Source organism: Cetorhinus maximus, chromosome 10 (assembly GCF_964194155.1).
Source record: "Cetorhinus maximus chromosome 10, sCetMax3.hap1.1, whole genome shotgun sequence".
Classification (NCBI taxonomy): domain Eukaryota; kingdom Metazoa; phylum Chordata; class Chondrichthyes; order Lamniformes; family Cetorhinidae; genus Cetorhinus; species Cetorhinus maximus.
In genome coordinates this window covers 18,043,151-18,060,700 of record NC_135888.1, presented here as the reverse complement: position 1 = coordinate 18,060,700, position 17,550 = coordinate 18,043,151, and the positions used below count along the sequence as shown (strand labels likewise).

The 17,550-nt window shown below is 46.3% G+C and overlaps 1 protein-coding gene across 1 annotated transcript in view; it reads left to right on the top strand.

Annotated features, from left to right (window-relative positions):
- Positions 1-15,455: 15,455 nt before the first annotated feature.
- cercam (cerebral endothelial cell adhesion molecule) overlaps positions 15,456-17,550 on the top strand; it is a 70,759-nt gene continuing 68,664 nt past the window's right edge. Inside the window, exon 1 of the mRNA XM_078550072.1 lies at positions 15,456-15,754. Coding sequence (XP_078406198.1) covers positions 15,522-15,754 — 233 coding nt within the window. The 5' untranslated portion in view covers positions 15,456-15,521. The remainder of the gene's footprint in view (positions 15,755-17,550) is intronic.

The following is a 17,550-nucleotide window of genomic DNA, read 5'->3' as shown; positions in this document are numbered from 1 at the left end:
GCTATCCCACTGGAATAGTCTCTGGGTAGGTCGGTGGAGCTGAAAACCATGAAGCCACTTTAAAAACAGCTGAGCGCTAGGATGGGAGCTCTGTGATGCCAGAGTTTCCTCATCTGCATCTGACCTATTCACCTGTACAAACTGTGCATAACCTCAACCCTCGTGGCCGACTAACCATCTTGTGTTTGAGCCAAGGCTGCAAAAGACAACATAATTGTATAACCATAGGGGGCATCCTTTAGGGATGTCTACACCTTGGAGCCGGTGCGGGAGAGATTTACTAAAATGGTATCGGGGTCCCGAGAGGCTTCAGTTACACGGAGAGAACTGAAGAAGTTTGGCTTGTTCCCCTTACAGCAAGAAAGGTTAAGAGGGTATTTAGTGGAGATGTTCAAAATCATGAATGGCTTTTAATGAAGTAAATGAGGAGAAACTGTTTCCAGTGGCAGGAAGGTCAGTTACCAGAGGACACAGATTTTACGTGTTTGACCAAAGAAGCAAGGTGACATATGGAAACATGTTTTTTTTACATTGCAAGTTGTAATGATCTGGAATGTGCTGCCTGAAAGGGCAGCGGGAGCAGATTCAGTCACAACTTTCAAAAGAGAATTGAATAAAAACGTGAAGGGAACATATAGCAACGGGGAAGGAACAGAGGAGTGGGATTAATTGCATAGCTCCATCAAAGATCCAGCACAGGTGCAACAGGCCTTATGGCCTCCTTCTGTGCTGTGTCGTTCTATGATTCTTTGATCACAGCCAAGGCTGACGTCAACTGTGCCTCAGTTGTTAGCCATCTGACTTGTACATCAGAAGGTTTTGTGTTCAAATCTTACACCAGGACTTGAGTACAATAATCTAGGCTGATGCTCCAGTGCAGTACTGTTGGAGGTGCTGTCTTTTGGATGAGACATTAAACCAAGGCCCTGTCTGCTTTCTCAAGGGGACATAAAAGACCCCATGACACAATTTCAAAGAAGAGCAAGGGAGTTAGCCTCAGTGTCCTGTGGCCAATGTTTATCCCTCCACCAATATCACAAAGACAGATTATCTGGTCATTATCACATTGCTGTTTGTGGGAGCTTGCTGTACACAAATTGGCTGCCTCGTTTCCTACATTACAACAATGACTACACTTCAAAAGTATTTCATTGGCTGTAAAACACTTTGGGAAGTCTGGTGGTTGTGAAATGCGTTATATAAATGTTCTCTTCTGGATCCTGACCTCACTCAACACCCACACAGCAGGGCCTGTTAATGGGAACTCTGGCTGATTTATCCTCCCAACTTGCTCCAGGATCTCTGAAACCACACAGCAGCTGAGGTATGTTCAGAAGGGGAGCGCTAGAGTTGGACTAAGTATATTTCCCAATATGTGTCCCACAGCAGAAGGGTTTCTGTAGGAGATTTAAAACAGTTTGTACTTGGATTTGAGAAACAGATGGCGAGACTCCCATGGGTGTAACATGGCTTGATTAACAATGAGTCCTGCTTTTATTTTATTCCATGTACCTTGTACATACACAAAGGTACATGTGCACATATGCACATGCACTGGTCAATCTGCTGTGCATATGAGGAGTATATTCCTCAGGTGAAGTAAGGTTCGAGGGTAGATCCATAAGACCATAAGACGTAGGAGCTGAAGTAGGCCATTTGGCCCATCAAGTCTGCTCCACCATTCAATGAGATCATGGCTGATCTGAAACAATTGGATCAGAACATTGCATTCTCACATTACCCGTATAAATTTCTAAGTTCAGACCTAAAAGCTGTTGATATAAAATTAACCAAACTCTAATTACAACCTCTCTGCAGCAATAGTACTGCAGCACCTCACTGAGGGTGACTGTAGTAACTGAAGGTATAGTCTCACCTACTGTCTATCAGGGGTCACGTGATTGTTCTTGGAGGCTCCGACCATTGAGCCTTAAGCACGGGTAATTGGGAGGGAGGGCTTCTTGTCGAGGACCTCATTCAAGCATGTAGCATCCAAAAAGCTCTCTGTAATAAAGCTAACTGTTTCTTGTTGAAACCTGTCCGGTATGTCAAGTCATTACATTTGGCGACGAGGGTAAAATAGCTCCGACGCTGCACTTCACCTTGTTAACGTGAGTACATCGAACCTTAAGAAAAAAGAAAAGACTGCTCACCAGTCATGCCACTCTTCAGCAGAATTGACCCTTACGATATGACTATGGAAGACTGCAGCCAGTATGCAGAGCGCCTTGGTTTTTATTTTGTAGCGAATGAAATTACCATGGAGGAGAAGCAGAAAGCCATCCTTTTGACTGTATGTGGTAGCAAGACACACAATCTCATCCGTAGCCTGACGATCCTGAACGCGCCCGATTCTAAGTCCTTTAACAAATTAGTGGACATGGTGAAAATGCACTTCCAGCTGAAGCCATCCGTAATAATGCAGATGTTTAAGTTTAATTTCAGAGTTAGTGCCCCGGGAGAGTCCATCTCTCCCTATGTAGCGAAGTTGGAGCAGTTGACTGAGCACTGCGACTTCGGAGACACACTCAATGATATGCTGCGTGACCAACTAGTTTGCAGAGTTCACCATGACGCCATTCAGCGCCATTTACTCACAGAAGACAACATCGATTTGAAGCGCGCCCTGGAAATAGCACTCGCCATGGAAAGTGCTGCGAGAGACCTCGTAGGCTTTACAACACGGACAACATGGCGCTGTCTTCATGTGGGGCGGGAACCTACCGTCCAGGCATGGCGTGAAAACCAGAGACACAGCAGCGAAGCGAGAGACAATGTTTGCTATTAGAAAAACAAAAAGGCCAAGTAGAAACATTTCAGCAGTGACTCCGAGGTTAATCTGTTATAGATGTGGGGGTGACCACGGCCTGACCACCTGCAAATTCAAGAAGGCAGAATACCATTACTGCCATAAGAAAGGTCACGTAATAAAGCAATGCAGGGCAAAGTCGAAACAGCCCGTAAAGCAGCAAACCAATATGGTTGAGTTGAATAATACAACAGAACCTGAAGCTGCTGATAGCGTCAACTATTCCCTGTATAACGTCACAGCTGTAAAAACCAAACCTATCACTGTCACAATCTAACTTCATGGGAAGCCACTAATAATGGAGGTCGATACGGGAGCCTCAACCACAGTGGTGGGAGAGCACACATTTAAATACCTAAATGAAGGTGCACAGCCACTGAATCTAGAGCGGACAACTACTAAATTGAAGACATACGCTGGAGAATTCATACAGGCAAAGGACATCACCACAGTACCTCTGTCTGCCCAGCTTCCAGTGATCATAGTGACAGGTGAAGGACCTAGTCTTCTGGGCTGAGACTGGTTACAAAAAATCAAGCTTAACAAGTCTGAAATATTTCACTTGAGAACAGGAAGAGTTCCTGAAGGAAACATGACAGGGCATTTCCTGACGAATTAGGGAAGTTAAAAGGCTTGCAAGCAAAAATATATGTGGATTCTCAGGCGACACCGTTTCTTTAAGGCTGGACCTGTGCCTTATGCTTTAAAGGAGAAGGTGGATGCAGAGTCTAACTGTCCAGTTAGAAAAGCTGGGCATCATCCAGCCAGTCCAATTTTTGGAATGGGCAGCACCCGTAAGCCCAGTGGTGAAGCCTGACCAAACTATACACATTTATGGGGACTATAAATTGACCGTGAGCAAGGCAGCCAAACTAGATAAATATCCTATCCCAAGGATAGACAACTTATATGCAAAGCTAACTGGAGGCAAATCCTACACAAAACTGGACAGGACCCCAGCTTACCAACAATTGGAGCTGGATAGCTCGTCGAGAGGATACGTAACCGACAACAGGCACAAGGGTTTGCACCAATATACTCGTCTACCCTTTGGAGTATCAACTGCATGGGCAATCTCCCAGAGGACAATGGAGAGACTTTTGCAAGGATTTCTCTGAGTAGTAGTGTACCTAATTAATGTTCTGATCACAGGGTCAACTGAAACCAAACACTTGGCCAACCTGGAGAGGTGCTAAGAAAATTCTTGGAAGCCGCTGTACGATTAAAGATTCCAAGCGCCAGAAGTTACTTACCTGGGTCACAGGGTGGATGCCATGGGTGTCATCCAGTAGAAGAGAAAGTTAGGGCAATCAAAGATGTGTCCTCTTCGTCCAGTGTAACTGAACTCAAGTCTTTCCTGGGTATGATCAACTATTATAGCCGCTTCTTGCCAGACTTGTCAACAGTGTTATCACTATTACACTTGTTAAAAAAGAATCATCATTGGTCGTGGAATTCACAACAGGAAGAAGCCTTTGTGAAAGGTAAGAAGCTATTGCATTCCTCGTACTTATCCATCGAAAAAATTGGCATTAACGTGATGCCTCTCCTTATGGTGTGGGAGCTGTGTTATCACACAGGATGGAAGATGGGTCAGAAAGGCCAATTGGCTATGTCTCCAGAACTCTCTCTGCAGCCAAGAATTCTAGTTATTCCCAACTCGAAAAGGAAGGTTTATTGGTGGCATTCAGCTTGAAGAAATTCCACCAGTATCTGCACGGACGACATTTCGCCATTGTGTCGGACCATGAGCCATTAATGGGTTTATTAAGGCCATTCCACCAATAGCTTCAGCAAGAATATCATGTTGGGCTTTGACATTATCTGCATATGAGTATAACTTCATGCACCGTCCTGGCTTGCATATTGCAAACGCGGACACACACATGTTACCAGATCGCATTGTACATGCTCCAGTGCCACAAGAAATTGTACTTGTGCTGGATTCCTTGGATTCTTCACCCATGTGCATGAAGCAAATTACAAATTGGACGAACAGAGATCCAAATTTATTATAAGTCCGAGACCTTGTATTGAAAGGGTGGTCAAATTCACCAGCGTCTGAAGAAAAACAGAGTTAAATTATCAAGATAGAATCTTGTTGTGGGTCTCAAGAGTTGTCGTCCCTCCTCAAGGAAGAGAATCACTCTTGACAGAGCTTCACTGTGCATCCAGGCATATTGAAGGTGAAGATGCTTGCACGAAGCTATGTCTGGTAGCCAGGCATTGACAGTGACATTGAAAGCACGGTCTCCATTGTCAGCAACAACATCAGTTGCCTGTTTCAGCTCCACTGCATCTGTGGGAGCGGCCTGGTCGACCCTGGGTTAAACTACATATTAATTATGTAAGACCATTTTTAGGTACCATGTTTTTATTGATCGTAGATGCGCATTCTAAATGGATGGACGTGTATGAAGTCAGATCACTGACATCGAGCACAACTATCGAAAAGCTGTGTCATAGTTTGAGCATACATGGCCATCATTTCAGATAACGGTACTGTCTTTACAGTACAAAGGTTCAGAGATACATGAGTTTAAATCGAATCATACATATTAAAGCAGCACCATATCATCCATCATCAGATGGTTTAGCTGAAAGAGCAGTGCAAACTTTCAAATCAGGAATGAAGAGGTTATCAGAGGGTACTCTAGAAACTCGACTTTCCCACTTTCTTCTCAATTATCATATGACGCCTCATTCGACTATGGGTTCAACACTGTCTAAATTATTGATGAAATGCCGCCTACGTACAAGGTTAAGTCTGGTGTTTCCAAACTTAGAGGGGAGGGTAGAGAATCAGAGTAATCAAAAATTGAATCATGAAATTCATAGAAAAGCTCGCAGATTTACTCCAGGAGATACAGTTTTCATGCGGAATTTTGGAAGTGGACCTTGTTTAGTTCCTGGTACAATTGTCTTAGAAACTTGTCTCATGTCCCGCCAAGTGGAAGTGGAAGACCAAATTGTTCGAAAACATGTGGACCATCATCGGAATAGAGATACATTCCAACAACCAGCTATTCTGCCTGTGATTAACATCGAACCATTAATCCCTGAGGTGACAGATCAACCTAGGATAGACATGCCCGATGTCACTGTAGAGTTGCCAAACCCTGAACTGCCACTTTCTAATGATGTGTGTGGTGCTGCAGTTCCTGATCATGGCGATCCTGTGGAAGAACCTCAAGTAGTAGAGCTACGCCACTCTAACTGAATAAGGAGAGCACCTCAGAGACGTAATCTTTATTACCTGAATTGTATATATGTATATGTTGTTGAATATTCAAATGTTCCCTGTAAATAGAAACTGTAAAAAAAACTAAAGGGGGAGGAAATGTAGTAACTGAAGGTATAGCCTCTCCTATTGTCCATCAGGAGTCACGTGATTATTCTTGGAGGTTCTGAGCAATGAGCCCTAAGCACAGGTAATCTGGGAGGTGGGGCTTCTTGTTCAGGACCTGGTTCAAGCATGTAGCATCTGAAAAGCTCTCTGTAATAAAGTTAATTGTTTCTTGTTGAAATCTGTCTGGTACGTCAAGTCATCACAGTGACCTAGTTAGCAGGGTAAGGAGATTGTATGTGTGAAAGTAGGTAATTGTAATAGAGTTAACAAGAAGTATTACAGCTGCAGGATTTTAAGGATATTGTATATGTCATGTATTCTATAAAAGTATTTAGAGGTGTGGCTGCCAAAATGTTTGGAGTCAAATGGACATTCTTGTGTCACATTTTTGGTATTAAAACAAATTTTGATCATTTCCAATGCACAGAGAAATATCTCACTGATTGAGAATTACTCCAGGATTCACATTTAAAAAGGATGTTAAAAAAAACTAGTATAATATCTAATCACATTAGAAATAGTAGGCCATGTAGCCTTTCGAGCATGCTCTGCCATTCTATAAGATCATGGCTGATCAATTACCTCAGCTACATGTTCCCACACTATATTTATATCTCTTAATTACCTTAGTATCCAAAAATGTATCAACCTCTGTCTTGAATATATTCAATGACTGAGCATCCACAGCTCTCTGGGCTAGAGAATTCCAAATGTTCACAACCCCTTGAGTGAAGAAATGTCTCCTCATCCCAGTCCAATGTGGCTGACCTCTTGTCCTGAGACTGTGCCCCTGTGTTCTAGACTCCCCAGCCAGGGGGGAAACATTCACCCAGCATCTACCCTGTCAAGCCCCTTAAGAATTTTATATGTTTCAAGGAGATCACCTCTCATTCTCCTTAACTCAAGGGGAAAGGTAGCAGGAGAGTGATGTCAATGTGCCCAGTTCCCTCTGGTGACATTGATGAAAGCAGCCCCCTTTTTCTCAAAGAGTGATCCACATTTTCTGGGGCCTCATCAGATGGACTTTTTTCACATGACCCTATTCATTCATGAGAACATTGTGAGTTGGGGGTGCGGGGGAGCAAGGGGGCGCATTTGGTCCCAAAGGTAGAGTGGGGGAAGACCATGAAGATAAAGTCATGAATTTGGAAGCCAAGGAGCAAGAAACCAGTGGAACTTGGCTAGAATATGGGTAATGTATATTCAGAACTTCATACAGCCTCGACTATAAGCTGCAGATGTTTTGGATAATTTGCTACTTTGTAGGGTGGAGTTTGGAAAAGCAGTGAAGAGGTTGTTAAGGTAACGAAGACATGGCTGGGAGTCTTAACGAAAAGAAGCATTTGTATAGAAAACGTATCCTGTTCTTGTCTTATTTCTTTCAGCCATGGTACATACAGGGTTTAAAACCAGATTCACTCACAGAAAATAATATAACTTGCTTTGATAAAGTAGTAGAAGATTATTTGGACAGGTGCCTGCTGGGGATAAGCCACTCAATTCAAATGCCAACACCTGTAGCTCTTGTACAGACTTTTGATTGGCAGCTCTTTGAAGTTTAAGATACACATCTTTAAGTTTCCTTGGCCGTGGCCACTTTAAAAATTATGTTTCAGCTCCCTTCATTAAATTGGGTAGTATGTCTGAAGCTATTAGAACAGAGAGAGAGATTTGAAGTGGCTTCCCGGGCAGTCTGTAGCAAAATGCATAGGTAAAGCCAAGGAGGGAAAAAGAGTCATTATCCAGCATGTAATGTTTCTGTTGGGAGCTCTTGTGGTGCACTGGGTAGCATCTCTGCCTCTGAGCCAGAAGTGCCGGGTCTGAGTCCCATCCCAGGACTTAATGTGGCCAAACAGGTTGATTGTCAAACTGCAAATCCTTCCAAGACACGCCAAAGGTAAGAGTGGGTGAGCTTCCTGGTCAGCCAGCGATGGAAAGAATGTTGGCGCTTCTACCATCACCGTCCATAGCTCCAGACTACAACATGCATGTTGCCACAGCAAGTCGCACTTCCTGAAGATGGAAGGACCACCCATGTTTCTGTTGGAAGCGAAACAAGGTGTCCTTGGTCTTGCCAATCTTGAACAGAAGAACGTTCAGTGCTTCATGTCAGACAGAAACACAGCAGTTCAGCAGCTGCAGAATGCAGGATAGTAGCAGTGAGGTGGAGTTGGGTATTGTGGACTTACATATGGGAACTGCTCCTGTACTGATGTTATCTAGCCACTGTGTAAAGCTCACTATTAAGAATGATCTAAGGATCTGTTTGGCTCTAAGCAAAAACTTTACACTCAAGTGTCAATTCTCTCTGCTTATTTAGTCTGTAGCTAAAAATGCACAATCTGAGCTTCTTGTTTTTTTTATTCATTCATTGGTTGTGGGCATCGTTGGCTAGGCCAGCATTTATTGCCCATCCCTAATTGCTCCTTGAGAAGGTGGTGGTGAGTTGCCTTCTTGAACTGCTGCAGTCCATGTGGCGTAGGTACACCCACAGTGCTGTTGGGGAGGGAGTTCCAGGGTTTTGATCCAGCAACAGTGAAGGAACGGTGATACAGTTCTAAGTCAGGATGGTGGGTGACTTGAAGGGGAACTTGCAGCTGGTAGTGATCCCATGCATTTGTTGCCCTTGTCCTTCTAGGTGGTAGAGGTCATGGGTTTGGAAGGTGCTGTCTAAGGAGCCTTGGCGAGTTGCTGCACTGCATCTTGCACATGGTTTAATATTGTGCATCCAGTCCATCCCCAAGATGATTTACTTCCAGCATTTTACAGACCTAATCTCCAGTCTCTCCCACCCTCCCACCCTTACACCCCCTCACCATAACCTCCCCTCCCTTCCCCCACTTTTGATGCCCTCTATTACATTTCCGGACCTTTGTTTTACCTGCCCAATATCTTACAACATTGTCAGAGGTGGCAATGTAGCGCAGGCAGTGATATCTCATGGTGGTCTCCAGATCAAGGGGGCATAACATTAGAATTAGAGCCAGGTCATTCAGGGTGATGTTAGGAAGCACTCCTTCACACTTAGGTTAATGGAAATCTGGAATTCTCCCCCCCAAACTACCCCTCCCCCCTGACCTCCAAAAAACAACTCTGTTGATACTGGGAGTCCATGGAAAGTTTTAAAATTGAGAATGACAGATTTTTGTTAGGTCTGGGTATTAAAGGGGTGACAGGACTAAGATGGCTAGATGGAGTTAAGATACAGATTAACCATGATTTCTTTGAATAGTAGATTAGGCTCAAGGGGCTGAATGGCCTCGTTCTGTTCCTATATTATTATATACTGATTGAAAACAGCTGGGAAAACAATCATGAAAGGGCACTGCTCTTGAGATGGCCCAAAGAGGACGTAGCAGTTGATGATGTGGATTGGACTTTGATCCCACCTCGAACCAAAGTGGAAGCAAGTCATCCTCAATCCTGAGGAACTGCCTGAGAAGAACTGTTGGCTGTATTGAAGGTCACAGAGATGCCAAGGAGGTTGAGGGGGCCTGGGATAGGGTCAAAGTCACGTTAGGAGGTTGTTGATGACTTTGACCGAGGAAGTCTCAATGCCACGGAAACCAGGCTGGAGACAACTGACCATGAAGGGGTGAGAGAGTTATTCAGGATACTCAACAGGTAAAGGAAAGAAATTGTCAGGCAGTGCTAGCAGGTAACCAGAGTTGCATGGCAAGAGGGCCCAGGATCAAGATTGTGAAAGGCGAGATTTGTGTTGCACTGTGGGTGAGCAGGTTGCCAGGAGCGGTGCTTGAGGGCTGGACACTGTACTCATTTAGGATACAGCTGGATGCTGTAACGGGGAGATGACATGTCTGGCGTTCTGGAGGGCAGACGAAGGCTTCAGTGATTGAGGTGGAGAGTGTTTCATTTTACTGCACCCAGTATTAGTAAGTGCCACTTAGAAAGAAAAGAGAAGTACATGTAGAAACATGGTCATGCTTGGGGTGCTCACCGAGCGAGACTCACAGACACAAATCCGCAGAGCAGTGAGCATTTGGAGACCCAACGCCTTCCTGGACTTCTGAATAAATACTCATTTAAATACACTTTCAGTGCACTCTGTAGCAACACAACAGCAGCACATGGTCATTAAAATACATGATGAAAAACATTTTCACACCACAAGTGGCTAGGGTTGGAATGCACTGTCCGAGAGTGTGGCGGAGACAGGCTCAATTGAGGCATTCACAAAGGAATTAGTCTTTTTTGAGAAGGAATAATGTGTCGGGTTATGGAGAGAAGGCACGGGGAATGGCACTAGATGAGTTGCTCATTCAGAGAGCCGATGCAGACACAATGGGGTGAATGGCCTCCTTCTGCACTGTAATAATTCTGTGATAAGCGAAAAAAACCCAGTCAGTTGAGGTCGCTCTTTATTATTGTTCTTTATTTTGAAAAAAAAAACAAGCAGAAAAATAAAGTGCCCTTCACAGAATCAATTTGATTCTCATTTTTACAAACAATGCTGGCCTCAGATTTAAAAGAACACTCCCTCTTGGTCAATGGAGCAAAGAGAAAAAGTAGCGGCATTTTGTTGGAAGGTGACAGCTGTTCACATTTCCTATTTTCTATGCTGGATGGCATTTTTTAAAAAAGTGCATTCTCCAAACCAAGATTGAAAAGTTTTTGTTTGTCAGATGTGGAATTATAAACGCTCTCCCTGCAGGGACACACCCTACATCACCAACCCTGCAGAGTTTAAGCACAGGATTTGCGTGGCAGCTTTAAGACACTGAGAATTAGGAAGGGTCTTTACTGACTTTGTACAACAGGGGGAGCTAAATCACCAGGACTCAGTGTTTCGTACTTGATGAAGGGAGTCCGCATCTTCGGCAAAAAACATAAAAGGAAATAACTTGCCTGTTACTGGTAATTTTATTATCTCCAGCACTGATGGTGGGGGGGGAGGGGGGCAATGTTTTCGCCCTTGTTTGTCAGTCTGTTTGTCTGCAAACAATATATCTCAAAAAAACTAATGGGCAGATATCGACAAAACTTGGTAGACAGATGGGGTATGGCCCAAAGGAGAACTGAGTAGCTTTTGGCAAAGATACGGATCTGTGTCTGGATCCTGGAATTTTTTTAAAGGATCAGTTAACATTGGGAGATAGGATGAATTGATTTTTTGTTTATAGAGCGTTGTGGGTTGTTTCATTTTGAATGGTAATTGTTTCAGAATGTTGTGGTTGTCTCAGCTGCTGTCATGGAATTTGGCACAGCTGTTGAAATGTGAGCAAACTTTTCAGAGCAGATCGTTGGATGTGGATTGGCCTGAAGCCTCCTCAGTGAGTTGAAAGCTGTAAATAAAAATATTGTTTTTCTCTGCTTTGTAGTTACAGAGCATCAATTGAGCAGGGAAAAAGCCTCAAGAAAGAGCTGTGAAATTGTAATAACATTGAGTTAACACAGTGTGGCAGTGGCACTACTTCACATGTTTACTTCTGTTTTCCATTCTCTTTCCTGAATCATGTATGAGTACTTGTTCCATGGATGTGGATCAACCTTCTGGTATCTCACTCTGTTCTTCACAGATGAGCCTAGACAGCAAACATTAGCGGGCTGCTAAACCACAAAGGGCATCACACACCTTGTCGCTCAACCAGTATCCAAGTACCCAAATGAGTTTTCCACCAGGTACACTAGTTAGCAATCAGAAGTAGAAACCTGGATAATTATTTCCCTCACTACTTCAGGGGTGGCAAGGCTAATTGTAAACCTCCCTACCAATGCTGAGGTTCAGGTTGGCTATCATGGTACAGCTCAGGGATCAAACGTGGGATCTTTCTGGTTCATATGGTTCAATTATACATTGTCTTTACCAACTGATCCACCAGGACAGCCCATTATATCAGATTTAACTTATTGCTGCTGGTGATGCGATGTAATCTGCTTCGCATGTTGCCAGCTATCATAGAACAAGGTGGCTGCTTTCATCTCAGAGAAACTGGATCCACCTTCTTACTACTGGGAAAAGGGCACTGGATTTAATAAATGTTGGAATGGCTCATGGAAAAAGAAAGACTTGCATTTACAAAGTGCAGGCATTTATACATTTATATCATGTCTTTCACAACCTCAGGATGCCCCAAACACATTACAGCCAATGAAGTACATTTGAGTACTTGAAGTAGTTCCCCTTGTAATGTAGGAGATGCAGCACAGCAAACTCCCACAAACAGCACTGTGGTAATGAGGAGATAATCTCTTCTATTGCTGTTGGTTGTATATCACATTCATGGGGAGATGATGGCGTAGTGGTGATGTCACTGGACTAGTAATCCAGATGCCCGGGGGCTAATGCTCTGGGGATATGGGTTCAAATTCAGTTAATAAAATCTGGAGTATAAAGATTAAACTATCATTGATTGTTGTTCACTAATACCTTTTTAGGGAAGGAGATCTGCCATCCTTACAGGGTCTGGTCCTACAAGTGATTCCAGACCCACAGCAATGTGGTTGATTCTTAGCTGTCCTCTGTTTGGTTCAAGGACAGTTAGGGATGGGCAACAAATACTGGCTTTGTCAGCAAAGAGGGGTTGGGGGGGAGAGGGGGAAAGTGGTAGGGGGGTTGGGGAAGAGGGGGAAAGTGGTAGGGGGTATGGGGGAAAGGGGGGAGGGGGAGAGTGCTGACGGGGGAGGGGGAGAGTGGTAGGGGATCAGGGGAGAGGGGAAAGGGAAGGAAAGTGGTGGGGGAGTGGGTGAAAGGTCTTAGACAGCGACCCTTCCCCATTGCGCCTTTGCAGTGGCTGCCCCAAGCTTTAGTGCGTCCCTCAGCACGTAGTCCTGGACTTTTGAATGTGCCAGTCTGCAACACTCGGTTGAGGACAACTCTTTGTGCTGGAAGACCAACAAGTTTCGGGCAGACCAAAGAGCATCTTTCACTGAGTTGATGATCCTCCAGCTGCAGTTGATGTTTGTTTTGGTGTGTGTCCCTGGGAACAGCCCGTGGAGCACAGAGTCCGGTGTCACAGAACTGCTCAGGATGACCCTCGACAGAAACCACTGCATCTCTCTCCAGACCTTTTTTGCAAAGGCACAATCCACAAGGAGGTGAACAACGGTCTTGTCCCCACCACATCCACTATTTATATCCTCATTAGCTCCTTTGCATTGCCCACTCCTGTCATCACCCCCTCCCCCTTGCCAGAACAATTGTGCTCCTATTTAATTTTCCCTTCCACCCCCACCTCCCCAAATCATACACCCCCAGGTATAAGGTATGAGATGTAGGCATTAAAAGGGGCGCTATTCTTTAAAACTGCAGTGTTATGATGTAGTTACTGCCATACAAGGTTTTATTTTTTAAAAACACAAATTAGGAAGTGGGGAGGTCTGATTAGAAACCAGTGAGGTCTCATCTCATTAACTTCCCCTCCCCCTTCCCCATTTATGTCATTATTCAGTCCTTCTCTGCTCTCCAGCTCCTTGGCATGTACTGCTGTTATTTTTAATAGCTGGTCTTAATTGTGTTTTCAAATAAACCCTTGGCTCTGTACTTAAAGGGGGAGATCATTCTGTGCTCCACGTGACTTTTGTTCTAATAGTGCCCAGCTCCCTACAGGTTAACGTTCCCCATGAATTATGTTGTGTGTTAGGTTCAGCTCATTCGCCAATGGCTGCTTCCAGCCTGTGTCCGGCCCCCTTGTTACAATTCCCTGGCTCTGTATCTGGCGCCCACATGTTGCTAGAAGATTGAAGAAACAACTCACGTCATTTATTTTAAAGCAAGCCTTTCAGCTGAACTCATGTTTGGCAGCTCCTGAGCCTTTTCTTTCCCTCGTTCCTACAGCTGGATTCCTCGTTCAGTGTTGCTTTACCTACACCTTCTCCATGTTCTGCATCGCTGGCAGAGTTCAGCCACTCAACCCAATCGTTTCTCTGCTACAGAATGTCCCTCAGCTCCATCCCTCTCAGCCACTTGTCCATTTACCCCTGTCTTTGACTCTTCCTGCATTCAACAAGCTCCTTTCCCCACCCTCAGCGTGTCCCAGAGCATTTTACAAACAATTAAATACTTTGGTGTGCATTCTGTTATAGGCAACACAGCAGCCAACATAGACTACAGTGGTTCAAGAAGGCAGCTCACCACCACCTTCTCAAGGGCAATAAATGTTGGCCTTGCCAATGACACCCACATCCTCTGAATGATTTTTTTTTAAAAATGTGCACATTGGTTAAAGGATAAATATTGGTCAGGACTAGGATCTTATGTCCATCTGAGCATTCATCCAAAAGACGATTCCTTCGACATGGCAGGGCTCCCTTGGTACTGCACTGAAATATGAGCCTGGACTATGAACACAGCATCTTTGCCCCTGTCACACTTGTTGCCTTGCTTTAGCCCTCTTGCGGGGGTGGGGGGGGAGGGGGTGCCTAGATGCCCTTTTCCTTGGCTGCCTCTCCCGGGCTCCTCCCCTCGGAGGACCCTCAATAAGGTCTCGGCCCTGTTATTGCTCTCTGCCCATTGGCATCAGGCGGGAGCGCTCACTAACCCTCGTCTACTTGCTGTATATCAATATCTGCGAGTCCAAACTGGAATCCGAGACAGGAGTGACTGAAACAAGACAAAACATTCTTGGCCACGGTAGCAGAACCTGTCCCTGAATTTCCTCGGCATGTGAAAAACAGCAGCACGGGCCATTTTATCGCAGCTTCCTTGGACATCAGGATGAAATTAGGCTGCGGATTTAGTTTCAAACCTCCCCTGGTTTTCGGGTGGGAGGGGGCAGAGACTCCACAAGGCTGATAGGCAGCCTCCCCGCCCCCGAGTGACCGATCCAAACTAGCGTGAGCCCAGAGAGTACGCGTCAGACCAGCTATTCGACTGGGGAAGGCATCGCAGTCAAGCACAAATCCTCCGTTTTTTCAAGCAGGAATCAAGGCATAGGGACCCTGCTCGATTCCCCTCCTCAAGAACAGAGGTAATCTGTACCACGCCCACTATCTGAAGTCAGCTAACTCAAACATAAACGTGGGCTCTGAGTTATGCCCTCCCATCCTGTCGCCCAGAAACACATAACAGATTTCAAAAGCTCCATAAACTCTCCCCTCTCTCTTGTCTTCAGGGAAACATTTAACCATAATTTAAATATACTGTATTTTTTTTCCCATTTATAATAATTTCCTTTTCCACTACCACACATTTCGCCTGGAGTTTATGTTTTATTGTTTATGTGTTTTTTTCCCCTCAATTCGTGCCAACTCTCACCCCGGGGCTCCGCCCTCGGCAGAAACGTTTTGGAAACTTTTCAACAACTTTCTCTCTCTCCACCCCTCCCCCAAGCTGCTGACGCGTCCATATCCCGAGGAAGTGAGTGTGGTTGGGGAGGGAGTGGGGAAAGGGAGTAGTAGAGGCAGATGAGGAAGATGTTAGTGACCGGGGCTCTGTGGACGGCGCTTTTCCTGACCATTCTGGGGCGACCCCTTGCAGCTCATGCCTACTTTTCCGAAGAGCGACAACCGAGCGAGTCCCCGCTGCAGAGGCCAACGGTGCTGATCGCTATCATCGCCCGGAACACGGCTCACACCCTGCATTACTATCTAGGGGCCATCGAGAGACTGGACTACCCCAAGGACAGAATCTCCATATGGTAATTGGAGGGTGGCTTATTGCGTTAAAGCTCTTGTATTTAAGGCACAGGCAGGAAATAAGCCTGGCGTCGCTGCAACTATGTGACAACTTTCACTTGTTTGCAGATCTTGGTTTCTTTTGCCCGGCTGCTGGCTGAGATTGGGGCCCCCCTCCGTTCAGCCTTCCTCACAGGAGTCTCGTTAGTGAAGGAGTAGCATGTCTCACTGTCTTTTAGAGAACTCCTGCTCTCTCCCAATGTGTGTGTGTGTGTGTCAGCTAACCACCCCCTCAACCTCACTACCCCATTCCATGCATGAATGATACAATGTATGTGATTCTGTTCGGGGGCAGGGGGTTAGGGTGGCTAGTAGGGGTGGGGGTACTCGTAGGGGGCTTGGGGTAGCTGGGGGGACTCGTAGGGGGCTTGGGGTGGCTGGGGGGACTCGTAGGGGGCTGGGGTGGCTGGGGGGACTCGTAGGGGGCTAGGGGTGGCTGGGGGGAATCGTAGGGGGCTTGGGGTGGCTGGGGGGACCCGTAGGGGGCTTGGGGTGGCTGGGGGGACTCGTAGGGGGCTTGGGGTGGCTGGGGGGACTCGTAGGGGGGCTTTGGGGGCCTAGGGGGGGCTTGTAGGGGGGCTGGGACATCTCCAGCCAAGTTCAGACTTGAGTACTGAGTGCCAGAATCGGTGTGAACAAGGTAACTGTGGTGTACAGATGGGGAGCTCATACACACTCTGCACATGGAAGTTAGAACAAGAATAATCCCGAATCTTGGACTGAAAAATATTTGGAACAGGGAACATGCTGTAGTTGATGTAGTGCAGCTACAGTTTTAAATACTATTTCTCTGAACTCACAAAGTGTTTGTGCTAGTTTCCAGCGCAGTACCTGCCAAGTACAGGTTTATACTGGACGGGAGATAATTTGTGTAACCTGGATTGTAGCTGTTTAGCAATTTCACCGCTAATATTACTGAAGTCTGGGAGCTAAATATTAGAGGATAATCTGATATCCAAGGTTCTTACAGCAGCACCCATTTTTGAAAAACATTTCATTTTAAAGATTGTGGAAACTGCTGCAGTTTTCACATTTGAGCTAAATATCTGGCAGACCTGAGGTACTGTAACTTCATTCCTATAAACCCCCACTCTCACTCAAATTCATTTTACTTTCCAGTTTTAAAATTGATTCTCGGGATGTGGGCATCGCTGGCAAGGCTGGCATTTAATGCCCAACCCCAGTGGCCCTGAGAAGTTGGTGCTCTCCCCAACTACCCACACCCTCCCTCCCCACCCCCCCTCTCTCCCCCCACCCCCCTCTATCCCCTGCCCCTCCCCTTACTCTCCTCTCCCTCCCCTCCTCTTCCTCTCCTTCGCCTCCCCCCTCCCATCTTCTTCCCCCCCTCCCTCCTCTCCCCCTCCTCTGGCCCCCTCCCCTCCCTTCCCTCCTCTGGCCCCCTCCCCTCCCTCCTCTGGCCCCCTCCCCTCCCTCCTCTGGCCCCCTCCCCTCCCTCCTCTGGCCCCCTCCCCTCCCTCCTCTGGCCCCCTCCCCTCCCTCCTCTGGCCCCCTCCCCTCCCTCCTCTGGCCCCCTCCCCTCCCTCCTCTGGCCCCCTCCCCTCCCTCCTCTGCCCCCCTCCCCCCTCCCCTTACTCTCCCCCTCCACTCCCCCCTCCCCTCCCTCTCCCCCTCCCCTTACTCTCCCCCCTCTGCCCCCCTCCCCTCCCTCCTCTGCCCCCCTCCCCTCCCTCCTCTGCCCCCCTCCCCTCCCTCCTCTGCCCCCTCCTCTCCCCCTCTCCCTCCTCCCCTTACTCTCCCC